General features: G+C 39.3%; 1 protein-coding gene and 1 long non-coding RNA gene across 10 annotated transcripts in view; one reads left to right on the top strand and one right to left on the bottom strand.

Moving 5' to 3' along the window:
- Positions 1-20,936, top strand: part of dmd (dystrophin) — a 320,693-nt gene that overhangs the window by 134,304 nt on the left and 165,453 nt on the right. For 7 of the 9 annotated variants that reach the window (XM_044344903.1, XM_044344899.1, XM_044344896.1 and 4 more), the window contains 6 exons: positions 8,327-8,455; positions 11,151-11,246; positions 11,947-12,045; positions 12,935-13,116; positions 15,884-16,034; positions 18,951-19,070. In XM_044344903.1, coding sequence (XP_044200838.1) covers positions 8,327-8,455; positions 11,151-11,246; positions 11,947-12,045; positions 12,935-13,116; positions 15,884-16,034; positions 18,951-19,070 — 777 coding nt within the window. The remainder of the gene's footprint in view (positions 1-8,326; positions 8,456-11,150; positions 11,247-11,946; positions 12,046-12,934; positions 13,117-15,883; positions 16,035-18,950; positions 19,071-20,936) is intronic. The other 2 variants (XM_044344900.1, XM_044344901.1) reach the window with 2 other exon arrangements.
- On the bottom strand, positions 2,843-4,627 carry LOC122976429. Its single transcript, XR_006400931.1, has 3 exons — positions 4,081-4,627; positions 3,396-3,581; positions 2,843-3,276 (listed from the first exon to the last, which is right to left on the bottom strand). It is a non-coding gene; the product is annotated as an uncharacterized LOC122976429 (long non-coding RNA).

Raw genomic sequence — 20,936 nt, 5'->3', positions numbered from 1 at the left:
TTAGAGCTACTTTTTCACCTCAATTTGTCATTGCTTTGTTGTTGAAGCAGCGCCCACACTAAATACTAATATTCAAGTAGGCTTTATAGTATTGCATATTATACAACCAAATGACTGCGTTTGTTTGTACACTGCATATTATCAGCTCCAGAACGGGATTACAACCCAGCTGCAAAATGAGTTTCCTCTCCTTCTAAGCATCAACACTCGCATCCCGCTATCCTGCCAACCTGCCACTTTATCAGGATTACCAAGTGGGCTTCAGAAATTCCCAGCAGGACACACTCTCTGTTGTAGTATTTCAGTGAGACTGAAGAAGGATGAAAGATTTTGGAATAAATTTGATAATGAAGGGTTGAGTAATAGCATTACTATGGAGATGCTTCATTTTTACATCTCTACAAACAGTGAAAAAGCATTAAGGGAAGATCTGAAAGTCCCTCTTTCCCCATAGTTCTGCAAAATAAAATTAAGGTGCTAACCAGCTGTCACACAGGCTCACAAGCATGGTTAAAGGGATTAAGAGAAATGCTTCTGTTTTAATGACAAATTGGATAATGAACAGTTTGATAGTGTATTTATTTCACAGTGGTACAGGTTTCTTGGAGAAACCGGCAGTAAGTAGATTATCACAACCACTATAATCACAAGCCATGATTAAGAAAGAAACTGCAGCAAATATCATGATTATATCAGCAGACATCCTGGCACACAGACCTAAAAGACAATACCCCTTCAGCTTTACTGCTCCTGAAATTGTTTCAGACAGAAAAAGACCATTACTTGTCAATCTTTGTTGTGGAGCATTTTGGTGTGTAGGCGTACTTTGAAAAATAAGCAATTTTATCTTTGCCTTGGGCCACTGGACCAGTGTGTAGGATTTAGTGGCATCTAGTGGTGAGGTTGCAGATTGCCACCAACTGAATACCCCACCCCCCTCCACCCCAAGCATGTAGAAGAACCTATGGTGGCCACAAAACTCGAAACAAAACACAAAAGGCCCTCTCTAGAGCCAGTTTTAGGTTTGTCCATTCTGGGCTCCTTTAGAAACATGGCCGTGCAACATGGTAGCCTTCTTTGAAGAGGACCCGCTCTCTATGTTGATAATAAAGGCTCATTCTAAGGTAACGAAAACACAACAATTCTCATTTTCAGGTGGCTATACACTAATTAAAACATACTTATGAATATTGTATTCCATTTCTGCAAAGTCCATTCCACTAGATGCCACTAAATTCTACACATTGCACCTTTAAAAAGACAAAATGTAGCAGAACTATAAAATCTATGAAGAAGCTGTGTCACAAACATACAGTATACCTCTTAAGAGTTAATTCATTCAATATACAGTATTGAAACTTAGAAATATTATTTTAAAAGTGAAAGTATGTGAAAGAGGGGGAATATTTGCCGAGGGTTACATAACTCCACTTAATTCCAGTGAAAATCAGCATATTTATTTCAATATGTTAAAGCATTTATACTGAAGTAATACATCTGCCTTCCTGCAAAATACTGACACTGTCTAGAAAAGTCCTATAACAAGTGAAACCTTGGAGGGAAATGTTGAATTATTCTGCTTCATTGACAAAATAGTTCATATATTTCAGAAAAAAATACAATTTTGAGAAGAGAATTAGACCAACTCAGCCCTACAAAGGCAAAGTGCTTTAAGTGTTAAACTGGCGAGCTGAACTGTGTAATAAAAAAAATTACACCTTTTTAGGCTGAGTATTTTACTTTGAACTAATGAACTAGTAGGACAAAGTCTCATCATGTGAATTCCACTAGAGTAAGTTACATCTGCTCTGCTAATCTTGGCTTCTTTAATTCAGCTGCTATTGCTTGTTCCCCATCATGTTTGGATTTAGACATTTTTATTTATGTGGGATAAACAAACTGAATTACTAAAATGCTGAATCATCAAAACGGATTCTTCATTTACGGCAAACAGGTAGGAAAGAGTTGGTCACTTAAGCTTTAACCAAAGCTAGCTGTGGCTATCTAACTAGCTAGCTTTAACTGTATAGCTTTATAGCTGTCTTGCTTTAGCTGCCTGGTTCTGAAATCCAAGCTAGAGTTCAGGTAAGCCCACTTTTACATGCTCTACATGCTGTTTTCTTGGAAATTATACGTTTGTATGGCATAATGACTTTAAGCAGAACTATTCACCATGATACCAAGCATGAATTATGGGCATGACTTCCAGTTATTCCTTTCACTGAACCTCTGTCTGCAAGAGTTAACATACAGTAGCATATCTAGCTACTCGATTGATTCCATTGTGACAAATGGCAATGAACAATCTGAAAAGCTTATCAGAGCTTCCGTAGTAATAAAGATGGTCATGTTTTGTTTAAGGAGGCTGAACAGAACCTTGTCTATCTCAAAGCAGACACAGACCCAGGTCAGAGCATCACATCAAGATTGACACCAGTCTCATGTCTGTGTGGTAAATATGAAGCCACTGCTATCTCAGCTACAATCCACCTACCAGCATATCTAAAACTTTATATCTTATTTATTTAAAATCGGTTTCTCAAAAATCTCTAAGAAAAGGGAAGACACCTGCGGCACACCCCTAACTCTTGCAAATGCTGGTTCAGTGAAGAGAATAACTGAAAGTTGCACCCAAAATTGCAAGGTATCATGAGGATAAGAATAAGGTGGATAGCGAACTGACTCATGTCAGTGACACAACAGCATCTGTTTAAAAATAGCTATCATTTGCCACCATGTGCCACTGGTCATATCAGACAAAGCAAGGCTGAGTGTATTGAATTCAGCAAGGGTGCATATGAATTCAACTTTTCATTTGTAACAAGAAGACTGTGTTGTTTCTTCTTTTAACAGTTAATCTCGCTTTATGGTGAACTATACTGTATTTTGTAGCTTTTCATTTTTTTTAAAGGGTGCATATTCCTGTACTAGCAAACCCAAGATTGGCAAGCAGACAATGCTTTTTCTGGCATGAAAAGTAAAAGTCCCTCAGTAATAAAACTGAAGTAATTGACCATCTTTACACTTATGGACACAGAGCAGTAACAGCATGTGTTCTAAAACAGCATCCATCTGCCATTTCATCCACTGAGCCATCCTTTTGTCACATATTCCAAGTCTCAGAGGCATCAATGCAAGTAGATGTTCTTGTCCTTCTACTTGTTTATGAGGGATCTCCAAGCCCTGTCAGGCATGCTGGGAGACATGGTCACTTGGCTACCTCCAGTAAGGACTAATGGCAGTCAGATCTTGTTATCCCATCCTTTCAGTCACCACCTGAAATATGTGAGTGTCGGAATGAAAATTGACCGCTAAATTGAGACAGAACCCCTGAATAAAAGTGCTGTAAAAATAGACCAAATCTCAAGTCACAAATTAGATCTACCAGCACTGACCTTTAGAGCTGAGTTAAGCTGAGGTCAGTGTCATGCTATCGCGCTGAATCGAAGCAGGATGGAGTGAGCTTCCTGGAGTAATGGCTGGTAATATTATTATCTCACTCAGTTTAATGGCCGCATCAACCCCCCCATCAGCTCTCTGTCTACGTCTGAGAGAGGAGAGAAAGTGCAGGCCTTCTCCTTCTGGGAATCAGATTGACGGAAAGAGTGGAAGGATAGAAGAAAAGATGAGAGGGAAGAAATAGGAAGTGGGGAGGTGTACAGATATATAAAGATGTACAGAAAGATGAAGAGGTGGAGAAGGCAGAAATGAAGAGTGAGATGGAGCAGACAAATAGGGAGTGCGAGGAACAAGTCAGACGGCAATAAAACGAGAGGCAGAGAGGGAAGACGAGGGGAGGGAAAAAAAAAAACGAGAGTTACTGACAGCGGCTATTATCTGCCTCCTCCCTCATCTGTCATCATCAAAGCAGTGCTGTCACCACCTCCTTAGATCAACATCATGCTACCACCACCTGGGACCCCGGGAAGAAAAGAGACTAGCTTTTCATGAAACATCTCCAAGAAAAAAAAAAATAGGAAAAAATTTCTAAATCCAAAGTTTGAGACAAGTGTGTAAAAGTAGGACAAAGTCAGCATTTCTGTGACATTATCAGAGTTGTCCTGATGCACTTAACCTCACCTGTCTGATGCTCTGAGCGGGTAGAAACAAACGCTAAAAGTTATTTGCTAGCAACCGTTTGATCGGGAACTCGGTCACCTCTGGCTGTCTGATCTATACAGCAGGAAAAACAGCTAATCCACCTTGAAAGAGAGAAAGGGGAAAAGCAGTGAGGGGTAAAACAGGAACGGAAGACAGACAGAGAAACGACTGGTTAAGAAAAGAAGAGAGAGAAGAGAAGAGACGAGGGGTGGAGGTGAAAGGGGAGATTGATAGCTGGGGAGAGGGAATCGAGACAGGGAGACATTAAACTTTTATGAAGTCTGTGGTGTAAAGGTTGACTTGGTTTTAGCGATGCAGCAGCTCACCCAGCTGTCATAGACGACGCAGCATGGAAATGTCAAACAAGCGGGGGAATCAGTCATCAGTTAAAAGTTATTTGTTCATCCAAAATATGATCCTCCCCTGGAGTTAAAATGTCATCAACTCAACCAAACACTTTACTCACATGTATGTATTAAATAATATATATATATATATTTTTTTATATGGCCATGTCTTAACTTTGATCTGGAGCTGTTTAAGCATAAAAAACAAAGTAAATTTACATTAAGCACATTTTTATTTTTGTTCACAAATACATAAAAACAGAAGAAAAACGTGATAAATATCAAAATCACCTTAATGGAAATAATATGTAGTTATATATAGCTAAGAATGGTGAAATGATAGTTCACACTTTCCACTTGTCATAAAAACACATAGTGACCCTTTAAAATGAATATTTACTATTTTCAGAGGCCTGAACAGATAAGATTGTTCAGTAACTCTCAAGAGAAAAAGCAAATCGTCTGAAAAAATGAATGTAATGTTGTGTAGCAGAAAATTAATTATCTCACAACAATATTTATCTTGTGAACCATTAGTCAGGGTCCTGATCACCAGGTCAGGTCTCCAGAACTGTACTATAAGTGTATTATTAACATATATGTGAGTCTCCTATAGTCAAGGTCAATGTCACTTTTATTATGTCCCTCAGAAGAAATTTGTCTCTGTTGCTGCAACAACATCACAATTAAAAAAAAAAAACCCAAAAAATCAAGAAATAATCATCAAATTAGTACAAAAAATATTTACTCTATTAAAAAACTACATTTCTAAGGCAAAACCATCTCAAGCATACACACCTTAATAAATAAATTACAAACAGACACACCTTACTTAACATGCTTACAAACCAGCACAAAACCAGTGGAGAGCAGCAGTTATCTGAGTGCCTGTTACCTTTCTCTCTGTCCTCCACAAGTTGTCTGTTATTAATAGTAAAAGGAGTGTGCCATGAAAAACAAATCTATATAAAGTAGTTTAACAAAGTTTTAGATGAAAGTGTATTTCTAGCAGTGTGGGAAGTTTGGGTTGGCCCTTTCCTGTTTCACCACGCCTCAAACCAAGCCAGATCCATAAAGCCTGCACAGAGCCGCGACCTCAACACCTTTGGGATGAACTGGAACTCTGAGTGTGAGCCAGGCCTTATCACCCAACATCAGTGTTGGACCTCATTAAAGCTCTTGTGGCTGAACAGGAGCAAATCCCTGCAGCCAGGTTTCTACCATCTGGAGGAAAGCCTGAAACCAGAGGAGTGATGGCTGTTATAGCAGCAGATGAATTCCCACACTGACCATATATTAGTGATATATCATAAAGATGAATGTTTTGCTCTGAGTTGCAGATTAGAATCTGTATTTCAGTTGTTGGCGAGTCATGAGCTAACTAATGAAGTATTCATGGAATTGCCTCTGTCTCTGCTTGAGTAGGAACATGTTATGTGTTAATGCACATGAAGAGGCAGGACTGAAAGGCATTAACACACCAGAGAGAAAAAACACACTCATCCCCCACTTTTAGATTCCATCCAAACTATGTACCACAGCTGTATGACTTCATTTAAAAAAGTGTGTGTTTGCTGCACACTTAATGCATAACATAGCAGTGTAGAGTGATTTAGTGTGCAGTACACTCACACTTCTGGTGAACATTGTGTTCCTTTACTTTCCTGCCGCTGCAAAAAACAGCAGCTCTGCACAGGACAGTACACTCCCAACAGACACCAGTGCAAACGTCAACAGAGGTCTACTTTTACTCACTATTAATGCACTGATACATACATGATTTAATGATTAAATATTGATTAAATTAATAAAAAACAATAGTAATTGTATGTTCTAATTTAATTATAAATCAGAAGAATGAATAAAGTAATGAGCCACCACATACAGTATATTTCTTTCAGTGTTCTCATTGTAAACACTAACAAAACTAAAGATCAGTTATTTATTTGTTAGCCGTGAAGAGAAGATGATGAATTGCTGAGGATGTTGTGTTGCTAGTTTGGGATAAATGTGCCTGAGTGAGTGTGAAGCAGGATGTCAACGCCATGGAGCCTGATGATCTTTTCACCCGCAGAGAAAACAAAGTGTAAAACTGGTGACTGTAAAGCACCAGCAGGCAGAAGGAGAGTGTGTCGGGGAAGCTGCTGGATGGGTGTGGTGGATCTGTAGGAGCTGGACAGAGTCTGCTCCAGACAGCATCATCAGCTTTGAACCTGTGCTTCTATATGTTGTTCATTCTGTCCACATCCTCTGCATAACACACCTGTCCTCTCTCCGTCTATGTCCGTCACTGTCTGTCTCTCTTATGTCTGCATTATCTATAGTTTCCATCCAAGGATCTTTTTTTTTGTGTCTTTGAATTCTGAAGCATCAAAGTACCAGTCAAATGTCTTCACATTTACAGACAGATTCACAGTGATGGAAAGTAAGAAAGTACATTTACGCAAGTACTGAAGTACAATTTTAGGTATTTGTAATTCTATTTTATTATATTTTATACTTCTACTGCATTACATGTCAGAGGCAAATATTATACTTTTTACACCACTGCATTTATCTGACAGTTACAAGTTTCTTTTCATGATAAACATACAGTGTGACCAGTTTCTGAAATATACAGTAATACATAATGTGAAAAACCTTTCCTATTCTTTCTTGTATCAAGATACAGACACGTATTTCTGTAACATTTTTAATCAAGGACTCACTTTTTTAAGACTGGGGGTTTTTGTCCAGCAGTATATATAGTAATTAAAACTAACTTCACCTTGACCATCTATTACTGCAGTGCGACTTAGACATTAATATATCAGTAACCCAATAATATATGTAACACAATGAAAGGGGCATTCTGCATAATGAGTACTTTTACTTTTGATGCCTTAAAGTGAAACTATGTAACTTGTGCTGAACAGCAGCCACTGCGGCCACAAGTGGCTGTTGCAAGGTGGTAAATCAAGTAGAGAAGAGTCAAAGTCAGCAAACTGACTCAATAATGTCTATTATACAGTCATTTTCTACCTCTAGATAACTAACATTAATCACTGCTACTGGTCACACCAGAACAACTAAGGCTGTAGCAGCAAAACCCCTGAGTGTACTCAATTGAACAGCAGTATATTTTATTGCTTACATATTCAACTTCTCATTTGTAATAGATTGTGTTACTTCTTATTTCAAAAGTTACATAGTCGCATTTTAAGTACATTTTTCCTGATAATACTTTACCTTTACTTTTAATTAGATAAAGGAATCTTAACTTGATAAACACATATATAGCCTAAATACTTTAACTAATGATCTGTGTAAGGTGGCTAGTATATTTTCATTTATTGCAGTATTTTCTCTGTTTTCATCTTCAGCAAGCATGAAATATGGCAACATGCACTACATGTGCTGAAATGAAAGTAAATAACTACTTTCCCAATATTAATTTTTCAGACTTTCCATTTCTCTCATAAATGTGTTTTTTGACACTCTGGTGATGGAAACACACCTAATCTGTATTTTTTTCTATGCAGTTTCAAAAGTTCACCTAAAATTAGCTTGACATTTGGATGGAAACAGAGCTTATGTGTGATTATTCATGTTTCTTTTTTTCTCCTCTTTTCTGCTTCTCTTTCTCGCCTCTCTTCATCATCACTTGCTCCTTGTATACTACATTTCCTCCACTCTACCCCTTCATTTTCTGCTCCTTCCTCTTCTGTATATATATATATATTTTTTTTGCTTTTGGATCTTTCGCTCTCTATGTTTTGCATTCTCTCGCCTCTCTGTCTCTTTATCTTCCTCTCTTTGCTGTCCTCTCATACCTATCTGCCAACTCTTCCTCCTCCTTTCTCTGTCCACCTCTGTCTCTCTCTCTCTCTCTCTCTCAGATCACAGTGAGTGTGGCTCAAGGGCGAGTGCAGAGTCCCTCCCCTCAGCCTCGCTATAAAAGCTATGCCTACACCCAGGCTGCATATGTCAAGTCGCCTGAGCAAAAGAGGAGGCGTTTTACTGATCAGGTCCGTGTCTCGCAACGCTAACACTCCACGCCAAATGTCCATCTGTCTGTGCATTTGTTTGTCTGCTCACCTGTATCTGCCCCACTGACAAAAAACGTCCATCTTACCAAGTCTATGTTTGTGTCTTTACTTACAAATGAAAATATTCCATCAGGGTAAATGGGTAAATTACATTCACTTCCCTTACAAAGTTGGTTGTTTCATATGCTAACGTGGTGGTTTGATTTATTCTGACTTGTTGACCATGACTATGTTGACTTGTTGAGGTGGACATTTTTTGCAGTGTGTGTGTGTTTAATTCATTAATTCATCAAAATGTATTGTCTTTTTATGTTTATTGGATATGGTTGTTTTAACAATAGGCCTTTTTAATGGACATGTAGACATATGACAGTTGGAAAAGCACAGGTGTGAATAACAATATTAACAATGGCTGAATTCCATTTAGCTGCTTCAGTTTCAAGGTCCTACTGTTGTGCATGCTGGCTCACTGTCACACTGTCATGGCTTATTGGGACACTTGAATAGTACAGAGCCATTGTTAATGTGCTTTTCTGACTAAGTCAAAATGTCTGCTGGGAAAAAGACCTATTGATGAGACTGAATGCCAGCTATGCTTATGGGGGTCGTCTTTTCTTATCCGTCTTTGTACAGACAGCTCTCTTATCAGTTAACAGTTGGATAACTTGCTATCTATTCAGATGTGTCCTTGTAAATATTCCTTTGTGTTTGGGAAATATACTATTTGCTTTTTTCTGAGAGTAACAGTAGATGACGAGTTCAATACCACTCTCACGTCTGTGCATTAACTATGGAGCTAGAACCAGGAGCGGGTTAGTTTAGCTCAGCACAAAGACTAGAAGCAGCATGACTCAATCCAAAGTTCAAACATACCAGCACCTTCACGAATAAGAGGTGTTGTATCTTATTGTTTAATTCGTACAGAAACTAGCAAACTGCCAGCTGACTGTTGTTGGCTATGTTACAATGTTATCTTTTAGACCACACTGGCTGTCGGTCTGAGGTTGTTGTTTGATGGGTTTTTATTTTAATTTTTTTTTACAATGGATACATTTCTGTAGTAAATGATTATTGAAAAATTACGTTTACGTCTTTTTTACAACAAAAGCACTGATCTGCGCCCTCTTTATTATCTGATTTCTCCATTTTCACCACTAGTCACCAAGAAATAGTTACAGCATGCAGCTGCTCACTAAAGCACAACTTGTTTTGAACAGAATGTTTGAACAGAGCCAGGCTGCTGTCAGTCTTTATGCTAAGCTAGGCTTATCGACTCCTGGCTCTAGCTTAATAGTTAATACACAGACATGAGAATGGTATCCTCTTATGTAACTCTCAGGAGGAAAGAGCGTTTCCTAAAATGTTAAAGTAGTCCTTACTGCATTGTTGCTAATCCAAACTAAAAAGTTGTTCTGTAAATCACTGCCTACAAAAAAACACAAACCAACTTAACAAGTTTTTTTTTCCTATCTGTCATCACTACAATAGCACCCTGAAACACAAAAGCAAAGTTACTGTGCATCCCCCCCACGTTGAATTTTTTTTCTCCTCTATCCCAAAACATGGCATTTCAAAATGCTTAGATGTATTTTCAAAGCCGTCACCCTGTGCTGCGTAGCTAAATGTGGCCCATAATTTGCTCTGACTCGAATGCAGTGTATTCAGAGACTGTGTCAAATATTTAATGTACCAGCAGGGTGCTCGACTTAACTTGGCAGGCACCTAAAAAGCATCACAAGAAGAAAAGATAATTTGTCAGATAAGCTTTATTCAAGCACTCCCACTGTTCTTTGAAATGCGGGGCGTAAAGCAGAACATAACATAGATACCCCTGGTTTATAAGTTTTCTTTTCAAGAATATGAGGAACAGGGTTGACATTTTACGATGCGTTGGCCACAGTTTTCCTCAGTCAGACATGTTTTATATGGACAACATGGTGCAGAAAGGTAAAATCTGATCATAGATATAGATTTAAAGGTAACAAGCATTTGTTCTATATTTGATTGTGTTACAAGTTGTAAACTCTGACACATTTCTAAATCTCTACCATCTGACAAAACCGAACACATTGGTAATACAAAACAGGTATAAAGAGAAAATGGTGCTTACTGAAGCTGGACACTTATCTGCACCGTGGATGGGCCCTGTGTATCTTTTCAGGACCTTATTATCAGAGAGAAGAATAGAGTGAGAGGAGGGACGCCGAGCTGAGATAAAAAGAGAGAAGTTGTTAGTTTCCAGATCAGTAGTGGGCTCACGAGAGATATGGGGAGAGAGGGGAAGAGAGAGAGAGACCCAGAGAGAAAAAGGACAAGTTGTTAAGGTTGGACAAAGGCCAGAACTGCTTGTCGGCACCGGTAATGGCTAACACTAACAGGCCTCTCCTCATCTCTCTCTATCTTCTCTGTCTCCTGCCTTTCTTTCATGCTGCCTGTTTTTTTTTTCTCTCATCTCTCTGCTGCCCTGCCCCCTTTTTCTCTCACTTTTAACATACTGTCTCTTTCCTTGTCCCGTCACCTTCTTTCCTTCCTTCATTTCCCTCTACTACTCAACCCCTTCTATCCTAACCTTCTAAACCTGACACCCTCTATTCCTCTATTTCTCCTCATATCACTTTTCACTTTCACGCTCCATCTGTGCCCGTTATCTCCCACCCATCCTTTCCGTCTCTAGCTCCTGTTTCCTGGCCAAGAGGAGCTGCAGCGGGGCCTCAGTCCTCTGCCTCCAGGCTCCACCAGCCTGGAGAGTTACCAGGCTGCACTGGAGGAGGTACAGTATGGTGGTGATAATGAGAAGATGACTGACAAAAGACTAGAAACTTACAGTATATATCATATATTATTGACTAATCTTCTGTTTAAGGATAAAACTGATGGTATTCTATCTTGTTCACCTTCACAACAAATTCCATGAAAATCCAAAGCCAACAGTGAGTTGATAAAAAGTATTGTGTGTGTACTCAAAGCCTGTTATATCTTATTCTAAAACTAATAAAAACACATCAGTGAGTCACACTGTTGAACTGGGTGACATGTTCCTTCATAACCATGAAAACACACACTATAGTTTATTTCGATTCAATCCCATATACACCGTCCTGCTGCCAGAAATACTCACTAGAGCACCAAATGCTGCAAATAGTCCCCAAAAAAATTCACAAATTCACGGTTTGAGTAACGTTTGTTAAAAACCACAGTGACCAGCTGTTTTAGGAAATGACTGAGCCTTTTATAAAAATGGAACTAATTATTTGTGAGGTGTTTTTCAAGATTTACATCTTCAGTAGGAACTAATGGGCTTGGAGCTGAGAGCCACAGACAGAGTTGGGAAGCCAGAAAGTACTGAGAGACAGACTAACACATTGTTGGTTTTGGTCTTTTCATGGGATTTGTGGACAATAACAAAAATACAAAATATTGCGACGGTCTTCCTTTTAGTTCATCATGATATTTCACTTGTGAATTTCAAGGTGTTGACATGGCTGCTGTCAGCTGAAGATGGGCTTCAGAGCCAGCCTCCCATCTCCAACCATGTGGAGGAGGTGAAGGAGCAGTTCCACACACATGAGGTGAGAGCCAGAGCAGCCAGAGCCAATATACTGTAGCCATAAATTGCACTTAACAGAAATAGTAGTAGTTGTAGTTGTTTGATCTCAGTTTTTTGTTTGGACAGTTTCTTCAACTGCACAAGATTTTTTTTTTTTGCTTAAGTCAGTGGTGCACAGACAAAACTCACCAAAAAAACAACAACAAAGAGTTTAAATGAATTATAGACATCAATCCATAACAATATACTATGTCCAATACCTAGGAAAGCTGTGTATTCAGAGAAAAGAATGAGCCTCCCTCCACTGCACTAAAGGGCCAGGCTTGAAAAGACAGCAGTAATGAGTGTGAATTCGCCCATCACCCAGAAACAATCTGTTAAGTTTGTTGGTGGAGGGTGAACAAACCTCTGAGAAAGGCAGCATGCCACATAAAACTGTATCACAGAACATTTACATTTTGGGAATTTAGCAAATCCAAGGTCCCGAATATTAAAAAAGTATTTATTTGAGTTTATGTGTGGATTTTGTCCTCTTGCAGAGCTGATGCAATGGTAGGCAGTGGTTTTAAAGCTAACTGTAAGTGTTAGATTCACGCTGATGGATGTGGGCTTACGGGAACACTGGCTTGTTATTGACTTTTATGCTCTGAAAATTAAATTAACCCTGACTGTTTTCCTGTGTGAGACCCCAGAAGGATCATATAAGAGTTAAGTGCTCTTGCAGACGAGAGATCAAGCACTAAGGTGAGAGGTAGAAATATATTTTGAGAGCAGTTAAAGTGACTTGAGAAGGGTCATTCAGTAGGAATAGTGATGTGAGGCACTCCTTTTCTTTAGGAGGGTCAATTAGGCAAAATGAGCAGAGTCATTGCCAACATGTGTGTGAAATGTTTCATTCCGTCTCTCACCAGGGGTACATGGTGGAGCTTACCACCCATCAGGGCAGCGTGGGGCGGGTTCTCCGGGCTGGTGCTGCCCTGCTGGCGGAGGGGAACCTGAGTGAGGAGGAGGACTCTGAAGTCAGGGAACAGATGAACCTCCTCAACTCCCGGTGGGAGCACCTGAGAGTGGCTAGCATGGAGAGACAGAGCAGGTACATATACACTCTTTCAAATGTTTTAAGTCATGGTAGTGGCATGGCGCTATTGATGACAGTGTTGGTCTGTCTGTCAGTTGGTCCACCACTTTCACTAGTCAAGACTGTAATTCTCAACTATTAGTATATAGCTATTAAGGCTAACATGCCTTGTCTGGATTTATGTGAGAGCAGTTCTTGTTGGGGCATGGCAAAGATGGTGGTTAGGGTCAGTGGGACATTGTAAAGTTTCAGACAAGGTTTGAACTGATTTCCAAAATTCAGCTATGGAAGGCAATGACCAGAACACACATTCACATTATATCTGTCAGAGATAAGATCCTCAGGTTTAAATCTAGCTCATTTTGTTTTGGAAAATATGAGTAATATGTACTATTTTGATCTGTGTAACGGTGTGAATTTCCCTCCTTATTCCCACAAATTTGACCACTGGACCATATGTTTAGTTTCTGTTAATTTGCCACAAACAAGCAATGTACCAATAGTACAGACGTCTGCTAGTAACCAGCCGTCGTGCATGCATGGGTGTGTTTATGTGGCAGCTCTGGCTTCATAAAGCCTTGGTATAAGCACAATTTTTTTTGTTCAAGTTGAATTTGTTCAACATCTTAACTCAAGTGGATGCCTCTTTGTGGCAGTGTGCACCACGTTGGGCAAATACCTATCGGGCCCATCCCTCTATTGACGTCAATCGCACCATGTCTAAAAGTCCTACTTGTCACCTTGAGGGTGTGCATATAGAAGTGTAACTTGATAAGGGCCTAGTCCAAAATGTCACCTGAAAAATTCAAATCTAGGGCCTGTTCCCAAGCAGGGGTAATTGTTGACATTGTGGATTGACTTATGTTTGAGATTAAATAATATAGAACCGAGATTGATCCTTTCAGTGTGAGGTTTAAAGATAACAGGGTTATATGAGGGTTTCAACGGTAACTGGGTTATAAGAAGTTTTTAAATTTCCTCACTTGTAGGTACCTGAAAAATGAGTCCTGCCAAATTCAGTCAGTTGGAAGACAGATGCACAGCAATTACTGATAACAAAGTTTACAAATATTTCAAGTGCTTATCATGCCAGATTTGGAATGAACCGTGAGTTTGCTGAGATTGGGTCACGAATTGAAGGAGCCTGAAAAGCAACATTTTTCAGAAATTGGGTCCAAGTTGGTGACTGGGTAAACTTTGGTATGTCCAAGGCAAAGTTTTTGTGCTTCACTCAAGAATGCAGATAATGAGACTGAACTATACACACTAGCTTCCATAGAGACCCAAGCTGAGAGTGAAGGTTTCAGGAGAAAATGCATCCAGAGGGATGAGCAGCAAATATTTGCAGCCTGATAAGTAAAATTGGTTGTTAGGTAAAACCATGACCCCAATAGGTCTGGGTCACTTTAGGAGAGCCATTCCTGATATATGACGAAATAATAGAGTCAGTGGTCTTTAAAGTTATAATCTGTAAGATTTTCATTTAAATAAGTGTCTGTTAAGTCACTATCTGTCACTGAATGAGGTAACACAATGGTGATTGAGCCTATGATGAAAGCTCTTGCATTTGCAGTATTATGATCATGAACCAGGTGTCAGTGGAGACCTTCCCGCCATGCATTCAAATCACAACCTGCAAATTTAGTGACGTTTTCCATCATCCAGTGGTTGATCCGCCAAAGGCCTAACACAACAGAGTCCCTTTTAAATTTGCTTATGCTAGCGTGACGTCACACAGTGACTAGGGATGGAGCGGTAGTGAGGTTACATTGCTGTCTCTCTGCTATGCTCCACTCTGACTATCTCTGTGTCATGAATGTATACTTAGCTGCAGGTCAGGGTGTCTGGCAGAGCTGAGCTTTGGCTGAGTGGTCAGTGCAGTCGCCCATGGTCCAGGAGATCTGGGTTTGACTCAGTGTGGGAACCCTACTTTGCAAAATAGTTTATTGAAGAACACTTATTGTAACACTTCAATATCCTAAAATTAGAAGTATAATGAAAAACAAAAACAAGATTGTTACACCTATTTCCACTTTTATTCAAATACAAATACAAATAATTTTGCTGACTCAACAAATACAGATACAAATACAATACTGGGCTCTCTGTACATCCCTAACAGCAACACTGTTTGGATCTCTGGTAGTGAGGTCACATGAGGTCAGCAAACACACCTGCATTTACAGCTTAACACCATCTTCGAAATTGTCACACATACACACACACACACACACAAATTATTAAAATCATATTCAACATTAAAGTTCACAGAATGACTTTACAGGCCTTTTTCTATTATAATTTAGGCATATGAATAATGTTTCATTGAATGTGTGAATGAAGATTCCCACAGAAGCTAACATTCATGGATACAAAGAACAGCAGCCGTTCTAATTATGGTGAATCCAATGATAACTGACACAGAGCCAAATTTAATTAACTGTTCAGCTATCTTCTTCGATAATCTTGTTGATTTAAGCATAGAGCTGTGCAGACACGGCCTGGACTACCAAATACCACTTAGACAAGACAGCAAGGGTCTGTTCTAATGCAGTGGTGAATATAAGGGCAGGATAGGTGGCTTTTATCAATTCTACCAAATAACTCAGCAGTAGTCGTTGTTAATCAATACTTGAGGCATGAGAGTGGAGCAGTGGTTAACCACTGACTTTCATTTGCCCTTCTGCACTATTCTTGAGTAAGGCTCTGTATTTTCGATAATGGCTATCCCCACGGCTTCAACGAGTGATTGACAGCTAACTGAATTGTCTTCCTCTCTCAGGCTCCACGAGGTCCTAATGGACCTGCAGCACCAGCAGTTGCAGCAGCTCACAGACTGGTTGGATGTGACGGAGGCACGGATCAAGAAGATGGGGGCTCAACCATTGGGTCCTGACCTGGAGGACGTCAAGCATCAAGTGGAAGAGCATAAGGTGAGCTGCTGCCGGTCAGGGCCCTGTTGCTGAAACGTGGTTTATCTAATCCAGGTTTACGTAATATTATCAAGCAAGCTTATATTAGAGTGGATAGACATGCTGTTAAATCCATTCCAGACACTTTTGCTCTCTGTTTTTGTATTTGGAAAGGCTCCCCAAACTCTTTGTATGTTAGCATCTCTCATACTAAAGTCCCATGCACACTGCTTCAACATGTTGAGAAATGGTTGGCCCATCACTGTTTGGGATAGGGGTTTACGGACAGGTAAATTCTCATCCAACTAATTTCATCAAATGCAGTTTGAGTGTTGATTTGTTGCTTCATACTTAGCCTGCTGACATGAGAGTGGTATCAGTCTCCTCATCTAAAGCAAATTATGGAAGTATATTTTCCAAAGTGTCAAATTTTTCCTTTAAAGTGCTCAGAAAAAATGGAAAATTGAACATCTAACATCTACAAATCCATAACAACATGGCAGCTCCACCTGCTGAGGAAGATCATGTAATACAATCAAAAGCTTCAGAACATCAACTGAATGGACCTTGGTGAGATTGTTTTGACAACAGTTTTTTCCAAGATCAAGAATGAACTTCAATCTCAATGTAGGTACAGTCAACCTCACCACTAAGAAGCTGCTTAAATTAAATTCAGGTTCAGTTTGGGAGCGCCAATGATTGGGATGTGTTGACAGTAGGTTCATTTATGTTTGTGTTTTGTCTTCTCTGCCACTTGAAAGGGGTGAAATCATCTAATGGGAAAATGGGTTCTGATTGGCTAAATCACTACCAATCATGCCGCTGTACAATCTTACCCCAAGAGTGAAGCTCAATTAGAAATCATAGATTCATCAGAGAAACAAAACACATCAGTAATATTTCTTTTGTGTGTGTCCTGCTTTTTTTTTTTTTTTTTTGCTTTTGCAACCAATTCCCCTGCTGCACACCAGAATCTCATTTTGATTGGGATTGCAACCAGTGGAAAAATCGTTTTGAGAAAGTGGAAGCTTTGAGAGAAGCTTCGGAAATTGAATTCTGCTACCAGCGGTGGGGGGTTTAAACAACATGACCACTCATGACATGTTGTTTAAACCCCCCACATTCTTCTACATCTGTGGTCGTCAGCGATTTACTAGTTTTAGTCTGAGGCTACAAAGTCCTTGTTTCAATCTTTGTGTATACAGATTGAAAAATGGAAGTGAGTTGAGAGTTTCTCAGTGAAAAAGCACTGATTAGATGCGGCTGTTGGTTGTGTTTATGCTGTTCAGACAAAAGTTTGTTCAAGTGTTTAGTTCTTTTAATTCAGTGCTTACAGAGGCATTTATTGTGCCCATGAGAAAATCAAAAAAGGGGGGAACTTTAATTAAATTTTTTCCATGTGTTGCTTGTCGCACACAATCCATCATGAACAGTTACTCTACGCTGAATTGCAATGAACTGAGTCAGCTTTCCTCCTTCTTTCTCTGAACCACCATCTTGAAATTTGGTATATACAGAATGTCATTAATCTTGAGCTATTAGATTTTTTAGAGTTGAAGACTAGTACTGAAATGATTAATTGATTGTTCAATTAATCAACCGACAAAGATGACTACCAGTGTGTTTGGGTTTTTCCTGCGGTGTTATGCTATTTTGATGATGGATTAATCAATTAATCAAGGAAAAATGATGAACATCTGTTTCCAGATTGTCAGATGTGATGGATTTGATACTTTTCTCTGTTTTATATCAGTGTAATTGGATTTTGGAATATTAGTCATACAAAACAAGCAATCTGAAGTCATCACCTTGGGCTCTAGGAACTCTTGATGGGCAGTTTTCACTTTTTCCCAACATATTATAGACTAAACAATCAAATAATCAATAGAAATCAATAGAAAAAATAATCCACATAATAATCAATAGTTAAAACCAGAAAAGGCCAAATGTTCTAAGGAAAATTTGCATGTTGATAATTTGCAGTTAAAACATATGAATTTGTTGAAATATTGAAAAAAGTTGAAATGGAAGTCAGTTGTATCAAGGCTGAAAGGATTTGAAGATTATGTTTAAGTCCAAGCACCGAAAGGAGTCAAAATGTCAAATGTAACTGACTGAAGTGGAAGTCCTGAGAGAAATAAGGGCCAGTTCAAGTGTATATGAAATGAAAGAAAGTGTCAGTTGAAGTGTAATCACTGAAAGCAGCTGGTAAAGCAGGCATTTGTTTTTTGTTGTTGTTGTTCAAAGGAGAAGAACTGAGACCTGTAAGAGTTGAAGTGTAAAACTGAAGGCTTGTTTGGAAGCCTGACATTTGAAAAACAGTAATTTATATCACTTAAAATATAACATCTTAGCATTATGAGAGTGGACGGAATGTGTCCTTGTATTAAAGTGCAAATTTTGTTTTAAGTGTTGAATAAAGAAATATTAAAGCTGAAACTAAGGTGAAAGTATAAATGATTATGAAGGAGTTTAAGAGGAGGTGAAAATGGGCAGAATGTTCTTACATTCACTTTAATGGGCATAAAGAGTTTAATATTTCAAAAAGAACGGAAGATATCAAAAATCTGAATAGAAGCACAGATGTCCCAAATTAGCTGAACAATTTGACGTTTGAATGAGGTGTCTACAAGAAAGTATAAGGAAGTTAGAGGCCTGATAATAGTTAGTTGCCACCCTGTCTGCTCATGTGGAGGCCAGTGTCTTTATTTTATCTTAAAACCAACTGCTCTGTTTGCCACCTGGTGTTAAAGGAACATAGTTAAAACACTATGCTCTAAACTCCTGTGGTCTTGAAGGAAACCAACCATTTTTAGCTCCTGTTGCCTCGAGCCACATTCAGCCAGTCATTAACTCTGCATCATAAAAACTTGTGTATGTATGTATTTCTGTTCTGCTTTATTTATAAGTGTGTTTCTGTGTGTGTGTGTGTTGCAGCTCCTGCAGGAGGACCTGGAGCTGGAGCAGGTCAGGGTCAACTCTCTAACCCACATGGTGGTAGTGGTGGACGAGACCAGTGGAGACAGCGCCACCGCCGCCTTGGAGAGCAAACTTCAGGTGAGGGCACATGCACTGTCACACACACACACACACTCACATCTGTGTTAGACATGATCACATTATACACACTTTGCTGATCACACAGTGCATTGGGGAAATTTTTGGAGCCTCACTCACTGACTCTCTCAGCGGGAGTGGGCTCAGCAGACTCCGGAATTGTTTCTCAGGGAAAATAGATTGAACAGGAGATAGTGTTTTCTTTGGTGTGCAGTAATTAGACCTTGCCAGCGAGATGTGCCTCTGCTGTGCGTGTGTGTGTGTGTGTCTGTTTGTGTGTGTGTTGTAGCTTTCTGCTGATTTTGTTTACTCCATAAGTTATCATCACAAAGACTCCAGCTAGGAGCCAGACTTTGCTGCCTGTTTATGCGGTTAATTCTCTACGCTTGTCTTAACCTCTGATGTATGGGCCTTAGTTCCCCTTGTTAACTCCCAAACACTGCAAAGAATAAAGCTGAAATCTATTAAAACAGCAGCCACTGATTTCCACAACTTTCTCACACAGTAGCCTTAATTGCAGCTAGCTGACACATGTCCACGATTCCGTTGTTGGAAGGTATCTCACTCTGACATTGATTGGCCAAGCTGTTGATACAAGATATTGAATAAACAAGTAGATCAGCATCTGTACCACTGAAGCTTCTTGACAAGCTGCCTGACCTCTGACCCCCCTCTGGAGAGGGAGAAGATCCTTTATGTACTTCATCATTACAAGACTGTTGCATTAAGAGTTATTTAATTATTTATTTAGCTCTGAATGTCCTTTTTGTAAGATCGGCCTGGACCTTTCATGAATAAATCACTGTAGAATTGTCATACTGTGGGCTATCTTCTTCAGCCATGAGGCAGGTATTCACTGGTACTTAGTTCACAGCCCCACACTGCCCCCATACTACCTCTACAGACAAAGTCACAGGCAGTTATTACCTCGAGTGTTTCTGAAACTTCCACATAAAACTTTGGTAGGTGTCAAAACCTTATTAATTTGGATCATTTTAGTCAGCCAAAATAGGTATTGGAGTGGAAGAGCTTAAGGCAGGTCCTGCATTATTAAACTAATCTTTGTGGCTCAGTCTTGTCAATCTCTAGTTTTAAGATTTTTATGTTTTATTTTATATTGTTCTCACATGCTTGAAATGTCCTGAAATAAAGTTGTGTGTATTCAAATGACCAAACAGTTAAATAACACACAGAAAACTTATGTTACCATAATATTATAATTAATGGGCACTTGGAAGCTATAGACTACATCCAGAGGGTCAACAGGGACCTGAGTGCAAATTTTTGCCCGGGGCTGCCCTACAGGTTAATCCAGCCTTGCATAAGCAGAACATTAAACAGAGCATATTTTAACAGCAGTCTGAAAGCACAGCCTTGATTACAGATGGAGGTTGTGCTGAAGCGCCCAGACTGGGCTGGATATTATTTGAACTGTGATGGACAGCTGACCCAGTGGACAATAGGAAGTTGATGCGAGGAGAAAAGAGGAAGACATGGTGATTTTATCTTTGGGAAATTCAATCTGTTATTTTGGGGAAGGTGCGAGTGAGCGCGCTGAGGTAGATTTGGCCGTAACTGACTATACACACAAACAGGAAATGAAGAAATTTGGATAATTGGATGCAACTGAAACTCTTCCTAGGGGAGAAAAGGTTTGAAGAGCTGTGGATAAAAGTAAGCTCCTCTGCACTGAAAGCAGATTAGCTGAAAATGAGAATCTCTCCTCTCAAACTTTAGTCAGAAACTCCTAAAAAAAAAAAAAGTAATTTGCACAAATATACTGTATTAATGACACAATGCAGCTGCTAGTATCTTGAATTATTCACCATGCCATATTAAGCAATTACAATGCAGAACAAACATTGG

Source organism: Thunnus albacares, chromosome 24 (genome assembly GCF_914725855.1).
Source record: "Thunnus albacares chromosome 24, fThuAlb1.1, whole genome shotgun sequence".
Taxonomy (NCBI): domain Eukaryota; kingdom Metazoa; phylum Chordata; class Actinopteri; order Scombriformes; family Scombridae; genus Thunnus; species Thunnus albacares.
This window is presented reverse-complemented; position numbering and strand designations above follow the sequence as displayed.